Genomic DNA, 19810 nt, shown 5'->3' with positions numbered 1-19810 from the left:
AGCAGAGGGAAAAAGCAAGAAGTGTGAGTAGCACTGGACCAGAAGACGAATTGGTCTTGGCCCCTTCTAAACTCACTGTGTGATTTCAAACAGCCAGCTTCCCTCTGGGCCTTAATCTCCTCATCTTTAAAACAAGAATATTGAAATTCATCAGTTCTCAACCCGGGACGCCCCTGAGAAACACCAGTATATATCAAGGTCCCACCTCAGATCTAATGAACCCAGAAACCCAGCTGGGGGATACAAGGATGTGTATTTTTTTTTTAATGCCATAAGAATTCTAATGAATACTCCTACGTAAGACCACTACAATAGATAAATTCAAAGGACCGTTCCAGCCCTAACATTGTAGAAGTTCAACTCCCAGTTTCCAGCCTCTTCTCTCCTCTATGCTGTTGCTGAGTAATCTTACTAAAGCATTAGTGGTGACAGAGAGCAAGGCAAACCTAATAAACCTGGAGAGTCACTATGTGGGAAGATAACGGCAATGAGGATGATGCTAAAGTTTCAAGCCTAGTACCCTGGGGTTGTGATGAAAATTGACAACTGACAAAAACGCATCCAAACCTCCTTTCTTTCTGAGACAGAGTTTCACTCTTGTTGCCCAAGCTGGAGTGCAATGGTGCGATCTCAGCTCCCCGCAACCTCTGCCTCCCAGGTTCTTCTCCTGCCTCAGCCTCCTGAGTAGCTGGGATTACAGGCACCTGCAATGACACCCGGCTAATTTTGTATTTTTAGTAGAGGTGGGATTTCCTCCATGTTGGTCAGGCTGGTCTCAAACTACCGATCCCAGGTGATCCACTCACCTCCGCCTCCAAAAGTGCTGGGTTTACAGGTGTGAGCCACTACACCTGGCCTTTTTTTTTTTTTTTTGGCAAGGTCTCACTCTTTTGCCCAGGTTGGATGGCAGTGATGCAATGCAATGTGCAATCACAGCTCACTGCAGCCTCTGCCTCCTGGGCTCAAGCAATCCTCCCACCTCAGCCTCCTGAGGAGCTGGGATTCCAGGCACACAACACCACAACTTGGTAACTTTTATATTTTTTTATAGAGACGGGGTTTCGCCATGTTGCTCAGGCTGGTCTTGAACTCCCAAGCCCAAGTGATCTGCCTGCCTTGGCCTCCCAAAGTGCTAGATTACAGGTGTGAGCCACCATGCCTGGCCCAAACCTCTTATTTGTGAATTCCCCATTCTGTGTAGCATTGATGAGACTAGGAAATCTGAAGCTGAAAGGATATTCTTTTCTCTTTTTTTTTTTTTTTTTTTTGAGACAGAGTCTCCCTCTGTTGTCCAGGCTGGAGTGCAGAGATGCGATCTCGGATCACTGCAACCTCTGCCTCCCAGGTTCAAGCAATTCTCCTGCCTTAGCCTCCCGAGTAGCTGGGATTACAGGCACCTGCTACAGGCACCTGCCCAGCTAATTCTTGCATTTTTAGTAGAGACAGTGTTTCACCATGTTGACTAGGCTAGTCTTGAACTCCTGAGCTCAGGCAATCTGCCCTCCTTGGCCTCCCTAAGTGCTGGGATTACAAGTGTGAGTCACCACGCCTGGCCTAAGCTGAAAGGATATTACTCTTCCTGCCTCTAACGGCTAGCACGTGACACATGACCCAGGCTCAACCACCTGGCCACTATTCTCTGAGCTTGGAATCTTCAGCAAGTGACATGAAAACATAGAGACAATTTCAGAAGTATTCATAGCAACAGAGACAGTACGTATCCAACAGCAGTGGGGCCCTGGTGAGGGTTGGGAGGTGGGGGGTGGCCCTGCAACAGTGAGGGTGGCCGTCCCAGGCTGTACCTGAGACACAGACTTGGCTGTGGTTCCTGTTGCAGAGCTTGCCTAGGTTATAGCCCATTCTCCACATCTGATGCTGGAGTTCTCCTGTCAACTCTTTGTATCCTTTTAGTAAATTTCATTTTTTCTTAAATGACTCACAATCTCTGTTGTTTACATCAAAGTACTCTAACTGAGACATTAGCTTGTTGTTTTTGAAGTGTCACCTAAAATTGGTTGTCAAGGGTGCTTGGTCGATTATAAAATGATACAAGAAGCTTGAGCCACCAGCCTAGAGTAGAACCTACCAAATTGCTTTTCTGTAAGCCCCCACCTGCACCACAGACCACCATGGGCAGAAGGACTCACAGATTCACTTTAATGCAGGATGCCAACTGGAACAAACATCAGTGCAGCTAGAGGTACCAGTGCCTCCACTCCAGCTGCCTTCTGAAGAGTGCATTGATGTCAAAATTCCCTGCCATCCTTCTCACAGCACCTCCACCCAGATAGCTCTGCATGTTTCCACCACTACCACTACCCCTTCCTCACTCCTAATCCACATCACTGCAAACCTTCAGCTGGTGGCTGCAGATTCTCCTTGCTGAACTGAAAGACTCAGATATAAGCAACACCATTCAGCCTAGTTCCAGGTAGAAACACGGCTGTTTCTTCCTGCAGGCCCAAGACCCCTTCTTCCAGTTTAAGTGCTGCTGGGTCCATCCTGAGACCTTACACATCTAAAAAGGAGAAGGCTCAGCCTCTCAGACCATACCAATGCCACCTCTCCATTAGCCTCCTCATCTTTTTGGGTGGCATCTTCTTCCTGTACCCTTCCTCAAGCCAGATTTCCCCCTGAGATTTGGCCCCTTCCATTTTGCTTTAAAGATTCTTGCTACCTTCTTACTATCATTCATCTTCAGTTCCTTCCCTTTTGTTTCAGAGGAAGAAATAATTCTTTTTTCAGATCTAATCCCTCCACCTGTTTGTGTCATGTCATGTCATATTCCTAGCCTCCACCAGGCTCTTTCCAAACACTCCATGAATACAAATAAGACTTGGTCCTTGCCCCGCAAAGTCAAAACCTAACAGAGAGGCAAAAGTAGAAATAAACATAGCAGAAAACAAAAGAGTTATAGAAGAATTGCAAGGGCTACAACAGACATAAACAGAGTGCTGTGGAAGCAGGGAACAAAGGTGAGAGGAAGTTGGGGAGGTTTCAGAGAAAAGGGGACATTTGAGCTCCCTTTTGAAGGCCGAGGGAAGGAAGTTCACCACATGGATATGAGGGAAGGCAGAGAGAAAATAAGAGCCAAGGCACAAAGACATAAAAGTTTGAGACCAGTGTGGGACTGATAAAGAATTTGATGTGGCTAGAACATCAGGTTAGAGATGAGGCTAGAAAATTGGAGAAGAAAAGAAGTTAGAATTAATTGAGCAACTACCATGTGCCAAGTGCCATGCTAAGCAACCATATAACTCTCTCATTTAAACCTAAATTAAACCTGTGAAGTAAGTATATTATTATCACCATTTTACAAAATAATACACTCAGGATCTTAGGGGCTTATTGAAAGATTTAATATTTGGTCCAAGGGATTGGTAGATAATGGATTTGTGTTCTTTTTGTTTTTGTTTTTGAGATGGGGTCTCGCTCTGTCATCCAGGCTGGAGTGCAATGGCACAATCTTGGTTCACTGCAACTTCCACCTCCCAGGTTCAAACAATTCTCCTGCCTCTCAGCCTCCCAAGTAGCTTGGACTACATTCATGCACCACCACGCTCAGCTAATTTTGTATGTGCGTGTATGTATATTTTTGTAGAGAAAGGGTTTTACCATGTCAGCCAGGCCAGTCTCAAACTCCTGACCTCAAGTGATCCACTCTTCTTGGCCTCCCAAAGTGCTGGGATTACTGGTATGAGCCACCAAGCCTGGCCTGGATTTGTGTTCTATAAGAATAAATCTTGATTCTATAATTATCAGTGAATAATAAAAAGAATCTAAGCAGACTTCATCCCACCCCCAGAGAGTTGAGATATCACTAGAGAAAGTATAGTACAGCTAATGTTCATTCATTCATTCATTCAACAAATATCTATTGAACACCTACTATGTGGCAGGTTTATGTAAGTGCTAAGAATTCAGCAGCAAACACGGAAGGCAAAGTCTGGATGCTGGCCAGTTTGAGAAGGGACAGCATTCGGTACAGTGTTTGACACATTTCAGCTTCTGTGGAGTAAATGAATGTTATCACCTTAGTTACACTCTCATGTTTAGTGCGTTTCAAAGTACTCCTTGTCATAAAAAAAAATTCTAATTAACAAACAAGGACATGGATGATGCAAAATATTTTTAAAATTTATTTACATTTCTCCTCCAGATGCCTATAAATCCACTTATAATTGACAACTAGTCTTCCTCCTCTCTGCACCTCCCTCTCCTCCCCTCAGTCTTGCTTCCTCTTTTCCCTGTACTCAGGGCTCCTATTCTTCCTCTAGGCTCTGACCCCAAGTTCCAAGCAACCAGTTAGTTTCCTGTTTGATTCAGTTGTTGTTTAAATTTTAGTTGACAAATAGAAATTGTACATATTTATAGTGTATAGTTGTTCTTTTTTGTTTTTTAAGAGGATAGAGCTGGCTTTAAGAAATCTTTTAGGTTCAAGATACAGAGAATATGAAGGAAAAGAACGGGCAAATGGCCTTACCCAACTGCACTCAGAGTGAAATATCTAGAAGACAAACCTTCATCTGCTAGTATTGCTCACCTTTTACAGTGTAAATCACACTTCTTATTCTTACAGAGTCTCTGTATGTTTCCAGTCTCTTCAAAGAAATCCTACTACCTTCACTTTGTCTGGTCTAAGTCTCCAAGAAGGAGTAGGTCGTGGACCTGCCCCAGGAGAAGAATGGGAAGAGTGAAAACCTCTGCTCGTCATAAATAAATAGACGAATAGTTACATTGAGCAAAATGGAGAATTTGCCTCTTCTGAGAGCACTGTGATGGGAGTAGAAGAAAAAGTTATAGGAGCTACAAAATAGCCTCCCAGAGATTGACTTTATCTATTGCAGAAAGAAATGGGAGATGGGTTCACCCAGAGGCTGAGAACAGGAAGCATGATCTCCCAAATTCCTTCGTCCTGAAGGAAGACAGGCTTCTATACCAATCTACTAGTGATCAACGAGAAACCTGACGGGTTCTGTTCTAGAATGGTCATCGTCCCACAGTCCTTTGTTTACTTGGCTGTTTGCTCTGCAATCCCATCCCTGGGAGACGCCTGCAGTTGTCTCCTGGGTCTGTGATGTTGCTCAGTTTTACCACCAGGGGGCAAACTGAGCCTATGTCGTCTCCACCCAGATTTCCAAATTCCAGAATGTCAGAGCTAGCTAGAACTGGCTTTAGAAATCATCCAAGGCTTCGAATCAAAATTTTTGTTTCAAGAGAAGAAAACCAAGGTCTAAAGAGGGGAAATAATTTGCTGAAGTCACATAGTGAGTGATTGGTAAAGTAGAAACTAGAAAACAAAGGTTTTGACTCAGTACTCCAGTTCTTACACGTGTTCCACACCAAGCTTTCTCCCGTCTCATATTTAATTCTAGAATACATCGAGTTTTAATGCTATCTCTCTATGAAAAGATTCTCTCCCAATTAGATTATAAGAACTTGGGGCAAGGGACCATGTTCTGACCAACATTGTACATCACCTCCTCTAGCACATTGTTTTGCAGGCAGCCTGTATGCCCAACGCAAAAAAGGAAGATTTCAACAAATATTGTTAAATGGCTATGTGGCAAGTCCAGTGATGGTTCTTGATAACACAGAGATGAAATATACCATCTCTGCCCTCAAGATGCTCCCTATCTAGGGAGGGAGACAGATGCAACAACAAAAACCTATAATTTAGGAGATGAGCATTTAACAGTGGTATAGAAAAGGCAGTATGGAAGCCCAGAAAAGGAAGTGAATGGGATACAGAATTAGGTCCTAAAGGAAGAATGAGAACTCATCAGAGAAGGGAAATGGGAATTCCAAATAGAAGGAATAGCAGAGTAAGCCAACACATGGAGGCATGAAGACATGATGTGTTCAGTGAAAATGACTGGTTCTGAGTAGCTTCACATAGTATAGATAAGAATCTGGACAGGGCAGAGAAGGAGGAATAAATAAGACTTAAAAGGAAGTCTGAGGTCAGCTGTAAAGTTGCTATTCATTTATTCTGTCATTCGGCAAACATTAAATACTCCCACGTGCACTGCAGTGCTGCTGTTGACAACGATGGTGGTGGGATAATAATAAAAGTGAGGGTAATCATGATAATGATGAAAATACTAATGTGGGTGAATTCCAAGGATTTGGGTCTTGAATCTAGGGTTCACTCCTCATATGAATCAGATAATACAGAGAAATATTCCATCCTCCATTTCTTTTTTTAAAAAATTCATTTCTATGTCAATAGCACTCCTGCAAACACGGTGAATATTCCTAAAACCTGCCAGACTTTCCATATGAAGTGAGGCCAGCACCAACCCCACAAACTGACACAGTCCAAGAAGGGTAAAGATCCTGTATATGTCCAGGGAAAGCGACATTATAAGAAGCAGAGTGGCTATGGTGGGCAGGCTAAGCAATTTTCCAGAAAAGGGTTAAAACCACAAAAAAGATTGTGCTGAGCCTTGAGTGCATTGAGCCCAACTACAGAGCTAAGAGAAGGCTGACTATTAAGAGATACAAGCATTTTCAACTGGGGGAAGATAGGAAGAAAAGAGCCAAGTGATCTAGTTCAAAGCTTTATCTTTTTTTTTTTTTATTGTGAAGACAAAATCTTGAAGTCAAGTTCACATGCACATGCAAAAAACCTGCTATGTATTAGGCAATGTTCCAGGAACTAGGGATATAGCAATGATCAAAAATTAAAGTCCATGGCCAGATGTGGTGGCTCATACCTGTGATCCCAGCACTTTGGGATGTCAAGACAGGAGGATGGCTTGAGCCCAGCAGCTTCAGACCAGACTGGACAACATAGCGAGATGCTGTCAAGAAGGAAGGAAGGAAGGGAGGGAGGGATGGAGGGAGGGAGGGAGGGAGGGAGGGAAAGAAAAGGAAGAAAGAGATTAAAGTCTAGGCTGTTGCAGAGCTTTCATGCTCATGGGTGAGACACATAATATACAAGTGGAAAAATATATATCAAGAGAACGATAAGTGACATGAAGGAAAGAACACAAGGCAATATGATAGAAAATTACTCAAAGGCAGGCATCATTACATAGGTTGGACCAGGAAAACAACACTAAAGAAATGACATTGAGCTGAATGAAGTGTTATCTGTAGAAAAGGTTGAGGGAAGAGCATTCCAAGCAGGAGAACTAGTAAGGACAAAGACCCTGAGTAGGGACCAGGCAGCTTGATGTATCCCAGGGACAGAAAGAAGGCTCTTGTACTAGAGCGTAGTGAGCACAGGGAGAGTGGTCTGAAGTCAGAGTGTAGATGGGGCCAGAGCATGGAGGGATTTACATATTTGGCAAAGGATTTGGATTTTATTCTTTATTTTTATTTTTGAGACAGGGACTTGCTCTGTTGCCCAGGCTGGGATGCAGTGGTGCAATATAGGCTCACTGCAGCCTCCACCTCCCAGACTCAATCAATCCTCCCACCTCGGCCTCCAGAGTAACTAGGACTACAGGCATGTGCTGCTATGCATGGCTAATTTTTGAATTTTTTGTATAGATGGAGATCTCACAATGTTAGCCAGGCTGGTCACAAATTCCTGGACTCAAGTGATCCTCCCACCTCAGCCTCCCAAAGTGCTGGGATTATAGGCATCAGCCACTGCACCCGGCCTTTGGATTTTATTCTAAGTGCAATAGAAAGGTTTTAAGCAAGGAAGTGACTTCACTAATTTACTTTTTTTTTTTTCTTCAGAGATTGTGTCTTGCTCTGTCATCTGGGATGGAGTGTAGTGATACAATCATGGTTCTCTGCAGCCTCGACCTCCCAGGCTCAAGCAATACCCCTGCTTCAGCCTCCCAAGTAGCTAGGACTGTAGGTACATGCCATCATACCCAGCTAATTTTTAAGTTTTTTTTTTATAGAGACTGGGTCTCCCTTTGTTGCCCAGGCTGGTCTCAAACTCCTGGGATCAAGCAATCCTCCCACCTCAGCCTCTCAAAGTGCTGGGATTACAGGCATGATATATGGCATCTGGCTTGATTTACATTTTCAAAAGATAATTCTGGTGGCTTCTTATTCCCACCTTTGACTGGATACAGGGCCTGCCACCTTCTGACTGTGATCCAAGTTGTATGGCACTGTTTTCTGGTGCCCTAACTGCATTCTCACAGACCTACTGAAAGAAGTCTCTGAGAACAAACTGCTTTACAGAAGCTCCCCAAATGTGGAGGAGGTGAGAGAGCAAGGTCCATTCTCTTTGATACTTGGTAAGTGAGGATGCCCCAATAGAGGAGGCCTCTGGCCAATGGCAGAGCTTAAGGCTCTAGAAGAATGATGATCCCACTCCATGTCTTCTGCGGAAAACACCATGTCCCCACTCAGTTTTCCTCATGAGGACTCTCTCACATTAAGGGCTGTGTTCCCCATTCTGGTTTCCTGATACTTCCTCCTCTTGCTGTGTACAGATTGTCCTGGGTACAGAGGGTCAATAAGGGAGAAAAAAGACTTGGGAATATTCACGTAATCATATGGAAACCCACATAAATACGGATGAGCCTCACTTTAAGACGATCCATTCACTCACTCACATAGATACTTACTGAACACCCACAATGCACCAGACACTATTTGAGGTGTTGAGGATTCACTCATCCATTCTACAAACATTTTTATTTAGGCCAACTATATGTACAATATCTGGAGAGCCAAATAAATACTAAAATGATAGTAGGTTCTAAATAAATATTTGTTACATAGGGGAGTAACTGACTCAGTTGAGGGGTGGGAGTAGGGTAGGAATTGTTCACAAATAAATTAACTTTGAAGGTCCTTTAAATAAGACTTTCCTCCTAATGTAAATAAATTGGACCCAGCTTTCTTTCTTTATTACTTATTTATTTATTAATTTAAATGATACAGGGTTTCACAATGTTGCCCTGGTCTCAAAGTGATCCTCCCACTTCAGCCTCCAGAGAAGCTGAGACTACAGACACGCCACCACCACTGGCTGAACCCACCTTTAAAGAGTCTATTTGTTCATCGCTTTTTAGTACCTAATCATGTAAAAGCAGTGTATCATAGAGCTGGCTTTAACCAGCTAAGGAGAGCCAGCTGTTAAATTTTCAGAAATGTTGCAAGCTGGTTATTGAACACAGTGATTCCTAAAAATTAAATAAGTTACATTTAAAACAGAGGTAATAAAAACTGAGTCATCACTTCCTAATTACTTTACTACTCTCAATGTTCTTGAAGTTATTTACATCTACTATGTCAATATGGAAGAACTACCATAGAATGGTATTTCACTAGGTGCCTCTTCTCCACTGCGCTTTCAGTGATGTCACATTTGTAGCGTGAATTGGCCACAGTGGGAGTATTTACACCACAGACATTGGCAACTGTAAAAAACACAACATTTTTTCCCCTGCAGAGCCAGTTGTTAAACATTTACCAACATACCACTGGTATAGAGTCTCTATTATGTAATCTTCTTGTGGTGAATCTTCTTTTAGAATCTTATGGACAGAGCTAAGCAGACTAGGCTAAGTCTCTCCTTGACACTGATCCCTATGATCCTTATCGCTATGCTACGTTTACATAATTAAGCAACTGCGGCAGAGGAGACGGCCTTTTCGTCACAAATAGCATGTTGAATGAGGACTGTTTGAAGGATCTAGGATATTATTCAATGAACCTTTATTTAGCAGCAAATATGTGTAAAGCTATGTGCTGAAGGCTAAGGAAGATATTAGATAAGTAGTAGTCTATGTTCTCAAAGAACTCACTCTAGAGGAAGTGTCACAAAACCCATTGAAAATGCAATGTAATAATTGCTATAAGGAAGAAGTATGGAGGGGAAATGGAGCTAACTCAGAGACCAGCAAAGAGGATTCAGAGAATCTAGAATATACGTGTCAGTGTCTGTCTTGTTCTCCACTGTGTCCCTAGCACCTAGCCCTATGCCTGGCCCAGAATTTGCACTCAATAATTGTTGCCTGAATGAGGGAGTTAGCAATTACCTTAACCCTTGAAAAATAAGTAAGCTTGCCAGACAAATAAGAGTGAGTACAGAGAGGGCATTCCAGGCCGAAGAAACAGCGTGTGCAGAGGCATGGAGGGCCAAGAGCTTGGCACATTTGAAGAAAATGTTTAATGTGGCATGAGGGGCCCAGGGACCCAGACTGGTAAAGGTGAAGGTATGGGAGAGGGGTTCTCTGTCCCAAATCTCTAGAGAGCTCGAAAAGACAAAAGGACTTGGCTTGTTCTGTATAGCCCCAGGGACAGTGCAAGGGGCAACGAAGGCAGTCACAGAGAATCAGATTTCAGTTTAGTATAAAGAACTTTCTAACAGAGCTGTCCAACAGTGGAATGGGCTGCCTTGGCAGGCAATGAGCAAGTTCCTATGAAGGAAGCAAGCAGATGCCAGATAAACTCTTGGTGCAACAAATTGCTATGGATAGATGCATTTTTTTTTCCTGACTAGATTTTGGAAGAATTTATTCAGTCTTCTTTTTAAAAGGATATTAAATAACATATGGACAACTCTCCTTAATAGTAATTCTATAGAAGACACAGAAACTTTCTTTCTTTCTTTCTTTCTTTCTTTTTGAGACAGTCTTGCTGTGTCACCCAGGCTGGAGTGCAGTGGTGTGAACACGGCTCACTGCAGCCTCAACTTCTTGGGCTTAAGCAATCCTCCTGCCTCAGCCTTCAGAGTAGCTAATTTTTTGGCTTTTTGTAGAGACGGAGTAGGAGGTGTCACTTTGTTGCCTAGGCTGGTCTTAAACTCCCAGGCTCATGCAATCCTCCCACCTCAGCCTCCCAAAGTGCTGGGATTACAGGTGTGAGCCACTGTGTCCACCCGGACACAGACACTTTCAAGTGTTTGTTTCTTATATCAACCACTGACTAAAGCTGAGGCCAATAGGGGGTTGAAGGCTTTTCTAATCACTGAGGTCTTCACTCATGTAGCAATTATTTATTCAGTATCTTTGTGTGATAAATGCAATTTAGGCTTTGCTAACTGCTAGAAATACAGGTATAAATTTTAAAAGGTACCTGCACTCACAGTGCAGGGTAAAAATGCAAATAAATACTTAACACTCCAATAGCTACAATTCAAAGTGCTATGGGAAATACAAAGACTAAACATTGACTTTGCCTGGGGGACTCAGGGAAGATCTCAGAGTGGAGGTGACTCAGCTGATCCTTATCCTTGGATAGTTAAAAGGGATTCACTAGATGGAGGAAGAGAAAGAGTCCAGGCAGAAGGAAAGTTCGTACAAGGATATGGAGGTACGACACATGGCCAGTTTGGGGAAGTGAGCGGTTGGTGAAAGTGTAGGGTAGGTGGCAATGGCAGATCGGAACTAAAATACGTGCAGTGTTCAATTCAGTGCTGAAAATGTTATATTGTAATCTATAAACAATAAGGAGTGAATAATAGGTTTTAAGTAGGCAAGTAATGTGATCAGATTTGTCAGCAGAAATGATCAGCATAGTTTTCACGGCAAGGTGAGGAAAATAGATAGGAGGGATCCAGATTAGGGGGAGGAGACCTGTTAAGAGACTGTTGGGAACGTTCAAGTAAGGAATGAAGATGACCAGGTGAACAATGGTTCACACCTGTAATAGTGGTACTTTGGGAGGCCACAGCGGGTGGATCACCTGAGGTCAGGAGTTCGAGACCAGTCTGTCCAACACGGCGAAACCCCGTCTCTACTAAAAAAACAGAAATTAACGGGCATGGTGGCGCATGGTGATGCCAGCTACTTGAGAGACTGAAGCAGGAGAGTCACTTGAACCCAGAGGCAGAGGTTACAGTGAGCTGAGATCGCGCCATTGCGGCAAGAGTGAAACTCTGTCTCAAAAAAAAAAAAAAGGAATGAAGACGGCCTGAACTCTGGGGATAATGGGGATTGACAGGAAGGCTGAGATGGTGGAGGCCTTTTCTGAAGTATGATGAGCAGGATGTATGGGAACCCATCTTAATCAGCTTCTTACATCTAAGACATGAATACATATTCACAGCACATTTTAAGCAAAGATGGAGAAAGAAAAAGGTCACTGTCCCAGACCCTTGGGATGAAATTGTTTATGCAATTAAGCAGCACGGGGTTTAACTCTGAGCTCCCTGAAAGCAAAGGCAAAAAGAGAAGCATGGTGACATGCATAAGCTTGCATTATCTGTTAAAATAAAGAATACCCAAAGGAAAGGAAGAGACTGGCCATATTAGAGTAGAAGTTAAGCCTGAAGGGCACTGGGCAGATCATGTTTGTCCCCGATTATGAGATCCCTGGGAAGGGCCAGTTTGGGGATCACTGGTTCCTCCTATTGCTCTCTGTTGGGGGGTGGGGATCTGGGGGGTAATAGCCTGAAAGCACGGTGCAATGGGGAGCCCAGCCTTGGGCCAGAAAGATACCTTTACAGCCAGCTAGCCAATTATTTAAACCTGGAAATATGATTCCCTACCAGTGTGGGATATGGCTTAACATCCCTTCCCACTCCCCGGCACTCTTTGGAGCCTCCAGTAGCTCTTTAAGAGAAGCTGGGCAGGAAGTTGAGGTCCAAAGCAAAGATGGATGTGTTTACTCAAAGTGGCCCAACAGGTTAGGGATGGAGTCAGGACAATGACTCTGCCCTTTTGATTTCAGAGCTTGTGTGTTTCTGGTCCAGCCAGAGCTGGCTATTCTCTTCTTAGGATCCTTTTAGTGCAGGTATTCATTTAACACAAGAGATGAAGCACCAGCTGTGGGCTGGGAGGTGTTAGGGCCCTGTCCTTAAGGAGCTCCCCTTCTGACAGGAAAGACAGCTCTTTGACAACCAGCTCTCCCTAAAGAGGACTGAAGGTGACCATCACTCCCAGAGAGATGCAGGCCTCACCTGCAAAGGCAAAGGAGAGATCTTGCCTTGTTTTGGGAGTGGGAGTGGGGAACAGAGGAAGACGTCCAGGGGAAGGCACAGGATCCCTCTGGGCTGGCTTTCAACCTGGGAATGAGGCATGGGCAGACGGAGTGGGGACTGGGGCAACTGGTATTGTAGGCACCTGGAATTAGGACCCCTTCTAATTGGGGGGGGTGAGTGCTTCGCTGTTCATTATCTCATTTCATCTTAGCACAATCGTGGGAAGATAGCAAAGATATTTTAAAATCTTAAAATACCCATTTTAGAGCTAGGGAAACAGACTCTCAGGTGGCGTGCTGAATGAAGCACATTCACAAGCTGAATGAAGAATGTCAGTGTTCTGATTCTAGCCATCTGCCGAATTCCGGGCACTCACCGCCGAGCGCCTTACCCAGAGCTTTCCTGGTACCCGCAGCCCTGACAGCTCAGCCTTCCCCACCTGAAAGTTCCACCTGACGTCTCCCTCGACTCTGCCCTCCTGCATTCTGGGCGTCGCGGGGAGTCAGGGGTTAAACCCCGTGGCCCGGGTGGCCCCTTCCCCCTCCGCAGCCCCCTCGCCTCCACTCGGCGCCCCGCCTGGAGCGTCCGTCCAGGAGACCCGCACGAGATAGGAGGGGAAAAAGTGGGCCTGTTTCTCCGGTGGCCAATCCACCGAGCCCGCGGTGCCACAGAGGAGGCGCCAGCGCTAGGCCAGCGCCAGGCCGGGCTGCCTGCTTCCCGCGGCAAAGTACAAATGAGCCCGAGCGCGGCGCCTGGCGCCCTTGGCGAGCACAACCGGCCCGCGCTCAGCCTCCCTCCGCGGCAGCCGCGCCGCCGCCGCCGGGACCGCCGTCCCGCCGAGCCCCAGGCCCCCGCGGCCCGACCCCGAGCCCACCGAGCAGGGGGCGCCGGCCGCCTCTAGCCCGCGCGCCCGGAACACCCGCTGGTCCCGCGCGCCTTGCCCTGCGCTGTGCGCTAGGCAGACGCCGGTCCTCTCTGCCTGCTTTCTCCTCCTCTCCTTCTCACCTTCCCCCTTTCTTTGATCGCCTCTCCCTTCTACCCGACCTTCCTCCGGCTCTCCATCTCCATCTCTCTTCCTCCTTTCCCTTGTTCTCGTTCCACCTTTCTTTTTTTCCCACCTTAGATCTCTCTTTCCGTCCTCCTTTCCTGCTCACCGCTGCTTCTCGACCCTTCTCCGACCCCACTCTAGGAGCAGCCCTCCCGGGGTCTGTGGGTTGATCTGTGCCCCTGTGCCTCAGTGTCCGTTTCGTCTCACTTTCTCCTGACTCCGCTCCCAGCCCAGCGCCCAGCGGCCTGACCCTGGGGAAAGGAAGGATGGTTCCCGAGGTGAGAGTCCTCTCCTTCTTGCTGGGACTCGCACTGCTCTGGTTCCCCCTGGACTCCCACGCTCGAGCCCGTAAGTAGACCCGGAGGCTGGGTGAGCAGAAAAGGGACGTGGCCCCTGGCATGTGCAGGACAGCGCCAGGACCCGGACCCCAAGTTCTTCTGACAGCCGTCCAGGCAGCACCTGTGCCAGAGGGGTGGAGACTCCTGCGAGGACCCGTACGGGCCGGGGGACCAAGGGAACTCGGCATGACTCAGAACTGAGAGAGGGCTGCTGCCAGGGACCTGAGGAGGGGCGCCGAGGGCAGCGCGGGAGAGGGCAGGGCACCGTGCTTTGGGTTGGAGTAGGATTTATTGCTCCTAGGACGGAGTTGGCTATGTCTGGCTACAGGTGAGGAGTGTGATGGAGAAGAAAAGGCTTTTTGCCTTTGGAAAGAGCCATTCGACAGAAATGAGGAGTAATTAGGATAAGCTTCCCATTTCTTTCTTTTGATCCTCGCAGCTCTCCAGTGAGGTGGGTATTATCATTCGCACTTTATAGGTGAGAAAACTTAGGCTGAGTAAGGAGGAGGAACTTGCTAAAACTTACGGAGCTAGTAAGCCATCCAAAGCCAGGACTCTAGTTCCAGATCCTGTGCTTTACTCTGTGCCCCATGGTGTCTAGAAGGAACCCTGAATTTGCAGCCTGAGACTCTGGGAGGCAGCAGGGCACAGTGAGATAGACCAGGGTCTTCACCATCCCAGCCCTGGAAATGCCAGCTGCTGAGAGGCGGTCATGGAGAGCACCTCTCTGACCCCAGGTTTCCTAATCTATAAAATGGAAGTAAAAATCCTTCCATTTTTAGATGATAGAATTAAATTAGAAAAAATAGGTAACGCAGCTAGCACAAGACTGGCACTTGATAGCTTCTCCCCCCCCAAAAAAAAATCAGTTCCTTAATTATGCTTTTCTGCATAGATATAGTGTAACATCAAACAGGTTATATCATCAGTCTGAGCCTCAGTTTCCTCACTGCCCCCACAATAGGCTGGTGGGCCCCCTGCCCATGCACAGCCAATCTCTTAGAATGCTGTGAGGATGAGAAAACAAACCAGATTCTCTTAATCAGAAGAAAACGGCTTCGTTCAAACCCTGAAATACTCATAGGGAAACTGAGGCCAAGGACGGACAGTGGGTTTCTCCAGGTCATACAAGGCACAGCCTGCAGTTAAGACCCCGAATTCCCGACTCCTAGTATGGTGCTCTTTCCTCTCCACAGCTCGGCTGCTCCATCTATGCCTTTCTTTTGCACGTGACATTCTGGAGCTAGTAGTGCTGGACTTCATTTCAGTCTTGTTTCTGCTCATGAGAGCAGGCTGAGTGTCTCTGGCCTGCCAGCAACGTGAGACTCATAGAAGTCTTTCCATTACATAGAACAAGTAATGGAATTAGCTCAGAGTTAGGTTCAAGTCTTGGCTCTGCCCGGTGTAGCTGTGTGACTTTTTGTAAGTCATAACTTCCCTGAGCCTCAATTTCTTCATTTGTCTAAGAGAGATACTAATCCAGAACTTGAAGAGTTCTTGGGAGGATTAAAGGAGATAACAGGTTAAAGTGCCCAGCACAATGCTGTGTACTCAATAAATGTCTCTTCCCCTTCCTTGAACCTTGAGGGTTTCTTCCTAACACCTGCCTTCTATTTCTTAAAAATGACTTTACACAGGATGCCCTCCATGCCTGCCTCCCATCCACTTGACACCTTGTTCTTAGTCCCTGAGATGTTTTATCCAGGTATCATCGCCCTGGATGCAACTTGGAAAGATGTCCTAGAACCAGACTGTTATCCTATCCACACCCCGCTTCTTTGCTTCCCATATCTTGTCAGCCTTTCATAGCCTTGCTTAGGTCACACCTCTTCAAGCAAACTCTCCCGGGTGACTTGATCCACTGATCTCCCTCTTCTGTGCCTCCCTGGCCTTCAACTCTGTACCTCTCAGCAAGTGCTACCAGTGCCAGTATTCCATCTCCCCTACAGCCTTGTAAATACAGAGCTCCAGACATGTGAGAAAAAGACTTGGAGCCAGCTCATTAGGGTGAGGTGGACTGGCACTTACTGGGGAATGTTAAGATTCTTGGCTGTTAGAGCTGCAAAGCCGTCAAAAACCCTCTGCTTCTACCCATTGATTTACCTATACTTACAGCTAAGTTGAAACCCAGAAAAGAAGAGTGACTTGCCCAAGGTCACACAGCAAATTTGTTAAAGAAAAGAACAAAAGCCAGACACAGTGGTACACACCTGTACTTCCAATCACCAGCTACTTAGGAGGCCGAGAGGGAGAGGATCCCTTGAGCTCAGGAGTTCAAGGCCAGCCTGGGGAACATAGTCAGACCTCATCTCTTAAAAAAAAAATAAACAAACCAGCAAATACTTGTTTGTGAGAAGACATTGTTGTCTTTTTGTGAGGATAAAAATTCACACATGGAAAAAAAAAAACAAAAAAAAAAACAGAACAGGCCTGGATCCTGGACCCCAATTTGTCACTTATTGGCTGTGTGAATTGGGACAGACCACTTCTTTATCTGAGCCACATTTTCTCTAGTGCTGATAACCTATTAATCTAGAAAGGCTCCTGTAGTCATTTGCCAAGATACTATCTGGAGGTCTCTTACAAAGGTCCTCATCTTAGTTTAAGTGAGATCTCAAGCCTGTTGTGGGTCGAAAATCTGGTGATAGGTGCTTTCAGAAACAGTGCCAACAGATGGAAATTTCAAGTCTGTATGGTAGGAGGCTCCTGAGATGTCCAAGCCCTGAAGAATGCCAAAGGCCTGTGAGCATAGGTGACAGCTTACTCCTCAGTTGAAGTACAAAGCTATTCAAACAAAAATTATTCTCTTTGGTTCTATTTCCAGCCATAGACTGAGCCCTAATTCCAATACAGACTAAGTTTCAATTCCAGCCACAAACCAAGCCCTAATCATCCAGCCTTGGCCACAGGTTGAACACTAATTCCACCCCCAGACAAGATCCCTTTCCCAGCCTGGGTCCCTGACCTGGTTACTGACCAGTACTTGTCCCAGCCCTGGGCTGAGGCAGACATATGTGATGCTGGTCACTCTAGACACTCAGCCCTTTGCGGATGAGCATCCACCAGAGGACTACTAGCTTCTTACCTCTCTTTGCGGTGCCCTCTGCCCTACTCCTCTCAGCTCCTCACTTTGTTCTCTTCCCTAACTGTCCCTTGGAGGTGTCCAGTATGCTCTGCTTTCTCATCCCTCCCTCCATCCAATCCTGCTTTCAGGAGAGAGTCAGTTACCAGGTAAAAATATGAGGCTAGGCACAGTGGATCGCACCTATAATCCCAGCACTTTAGAAGGCTGAGGTGGATGGGTAGCCCAGGAGTTCAAGACCAGTCTGAGCAACATAGCAAGACCCTTCCTCTAGAATTATAAAGAAATTAGCCTGGCATGGTGGCAATATCTGTGGTCCCAGCTACTCAGGAGGCTAAGGTGGAAGGATTGCTTGAGTCCAGTAGATAGAGGCTGTAGTGAGCCGTGATTGCACCACTGCACTCCAACCTGGGTGTCACAGTGAGACCCTGCTCAGAAAAAAAAAAACAAAACAAAACTCATCTATTCTTTCCTTCAAGGGTTTTGTGTATTATGGAAATTGAAGCTTTCATTCCCAGGTGATGGATTCCAGATCCTAGATGCAGGCATGGGATAGGAAGGGAGCTCCCCTGGTCGGATGTGATGCAGAGGGCAAACCTGGAACCAGAAAGTCAGGGATCCAGCCCTGGGTGTGCCATCAATTCCAGCTGTGACCCTGGACAAGTTGCCTTTCTCTGCATCTCAGTTTCCCCCCTGTAAAGTGAGATGGTTAGACTCAAGTGGATGATTATTGAGGACCATTCTAGTTTTCACACCTCGTGATCCCAAGTTTCCAAGATCCAAAGATGTGGTTGCCTCGATTCCGAGTCCACTCTGGCTTTTGGAATAGGGATTGTGGGGAGGGTAGTACTCCTGCCCTGCCAGGGAGGAGTAGACAGGCAGATGCATAGACTCCAGAAAAAAAGTGTCTCGATGGCCTGGGGCAGTGGAGATAGTGGGATACTGGCCAGCGGGGACCCTGCTCTTCTGTTCAGCTTAGTGGCATCCCCATCTCCCTGTGCAGATATGCGTAAGGCGGTGGGAGCAACCAAGCAAAGACCTGAAGTCCAGCTCCAGGTGACTTCTCTCTGGGACTGACTGGGCCATTCTGCACCTCTCCTCTCCCACCAGCAGAGGTCGCTGCCTCACTCGCGGGCGTTCAGGCTGAGCCTGAGCCCGGCAACAGCTGCGCAGTTGTTCCAGCTGTTGCACCTGTTCCAGGACTGGCCTCTCAAGTTCCCCCAGCCGCCGACCATGGCGCCGGGCTCTGGGAGAGGGACCCGGAATCCTTAGGATTCTCAAAGAAAGGACTGGCGTGACAGTGGTGCCCCCGGGAGGTGTAGTGCAGAGATCATTTCAGGCATCCCCCTGCCTCTGTCCAGGCTGTAAAGAATGACCCCATCCTCATTCTTTTACTCAGGAGTTCTCCCTTGTATCTCACCAGAATCCTTCTGTTTACAAGTTAAAGCCATTTCTTCTAGCCCTGCCTAGTATGGGGTGGGTGTCCCTGTAAGCATTCTCTCCAGATCTGACGACTGGCATTGAAGTTTGCGCTGGAGTCAATCAGACTTAGGCAAGTCTTGATCGTTCTCTGGGACACACTTTCCCAGATAGGAAACAGGGGACTAGATGTCTCTGAATCCCTAGCTTTCTATGATTCTATGAATCTAAGCATATATGTCCAAAGCAGAAGAGAATGTGAAGTTTTCTCCCTGCTTCCCACCCCTTAACAGGTAACCGAGCTGCCTTCCCTGGTTTGACAGTTCTCTCCTTAGAGGCTCTTCTATGCTCCTGTATGTCTGTCATTTGCCAGAGGAAGAAGTCAGGTTCAGAGAAATGCAGTTCCTTTCCCTGGGTTGCACAGTTCAGCCACTGAGGAGCTGAGGTTTTTCTTCTGATTTTCTTAAGAGGCCTCTCCCATCGGGTGCCAGAGCCCAGAGCAGAGCTTATGTCTCAGAAGGGACTAAGTTTGTTTGTGTGAAGAGGATATTATAAATAAATAGAGAAAGTATGGCTGTGTGGGTGTGAGGGAAGAGACGTAAACGTTCAACATTCCTGGGCAGCCTGGCTCACTCGGGTTTCCTGAGTTCTTGCAGGCTGGGGACAGGCCAGCCACAATTCCAGACCTTTCTCCTCTCACCCCAGCCCCTCCTGATGCCCTTTCCAGGGTCTTGTCCAGCCTCCCCTCCAGCCCAGAAGCTTCTTTCTAGTTGTCTTTTCTGCTTCCTATTGGGGAAGAATTCCCAACCGCATTATCCCCTCCTGATTGACCCCCTAAAAGACCTTTTATCACAGCATGAGACTTTCAAGCCAGACTGTGGGATGAACTTGGAACTTGGATGGAGACAGTTTGGAAATTTTGACTTATGTGTGAAGATCATGGAATCACTCATCCCCTTAGCTGCTGTGGGCTCCTGACCTTTTTGCACATGTTGTCATTTGGTTTGGCCAGTGGTTTGAGTGTTCAGATGGCAGGGAGCTGGAAAGTGGGGGAATGTCAGAAGCTAATTTCTGTT

At 46.4% G+C, this 19810-nt stretch overlaps 1 protein-coding gene across 5 annotated transcripts in view; it reads left to right on the top strand.

Moving 5' to 3' along the window:
* The first annotated feature begins 13607 nt into the window (after window positions 1–13607).
* CHRDL2 (chordin like 2) overlaps window positions 13608–19810 on the top strand; it is a 40064-nt gene continuing 33861 nt past the window's right edge. For 3 of the 5 annotated variants that reach the window (XM_017532991.2, XM_017532989.2, XM_037740164.1), the window contains exon 1: window positions 13712–14243. In XM_017532991.2, the coding sequence (XP_017388480.1) occupies window positions 14162–14243 (82 nt within the window). In that variant the 5' untranslated portion in view covers window positions 13712–14161. Of the gene's footprint in view, window positions 14244–19810 lie in introns of all 5 variants that reach the window. The other 2 variants (XM_017532988.2, XM_017532987.2) reach the window with 1 other exon arrangement.

The sequence above is a fragment of the Cebus imitator genome, unplaced genomic scaffold (genome assembly GCF_001604975.1).
Source record: "Cebus imitator isolate Cc_AM_T3 unplaced genomic scaffold, Cebus_imitator-1.0 Scaffold79, whole genome shotgun sequence".
In the NCBI taxonomy this organism is placed as follows: Eukaryota; Metazoa; Chordata; class Mammalia; order Primates; family Cebidae; genus Cebus; species Cebus imitator.
Note: the sequence above shows the minus strand (reverse complement) of the source record. Positions and strands in the feature narration are given on the sequence as shown.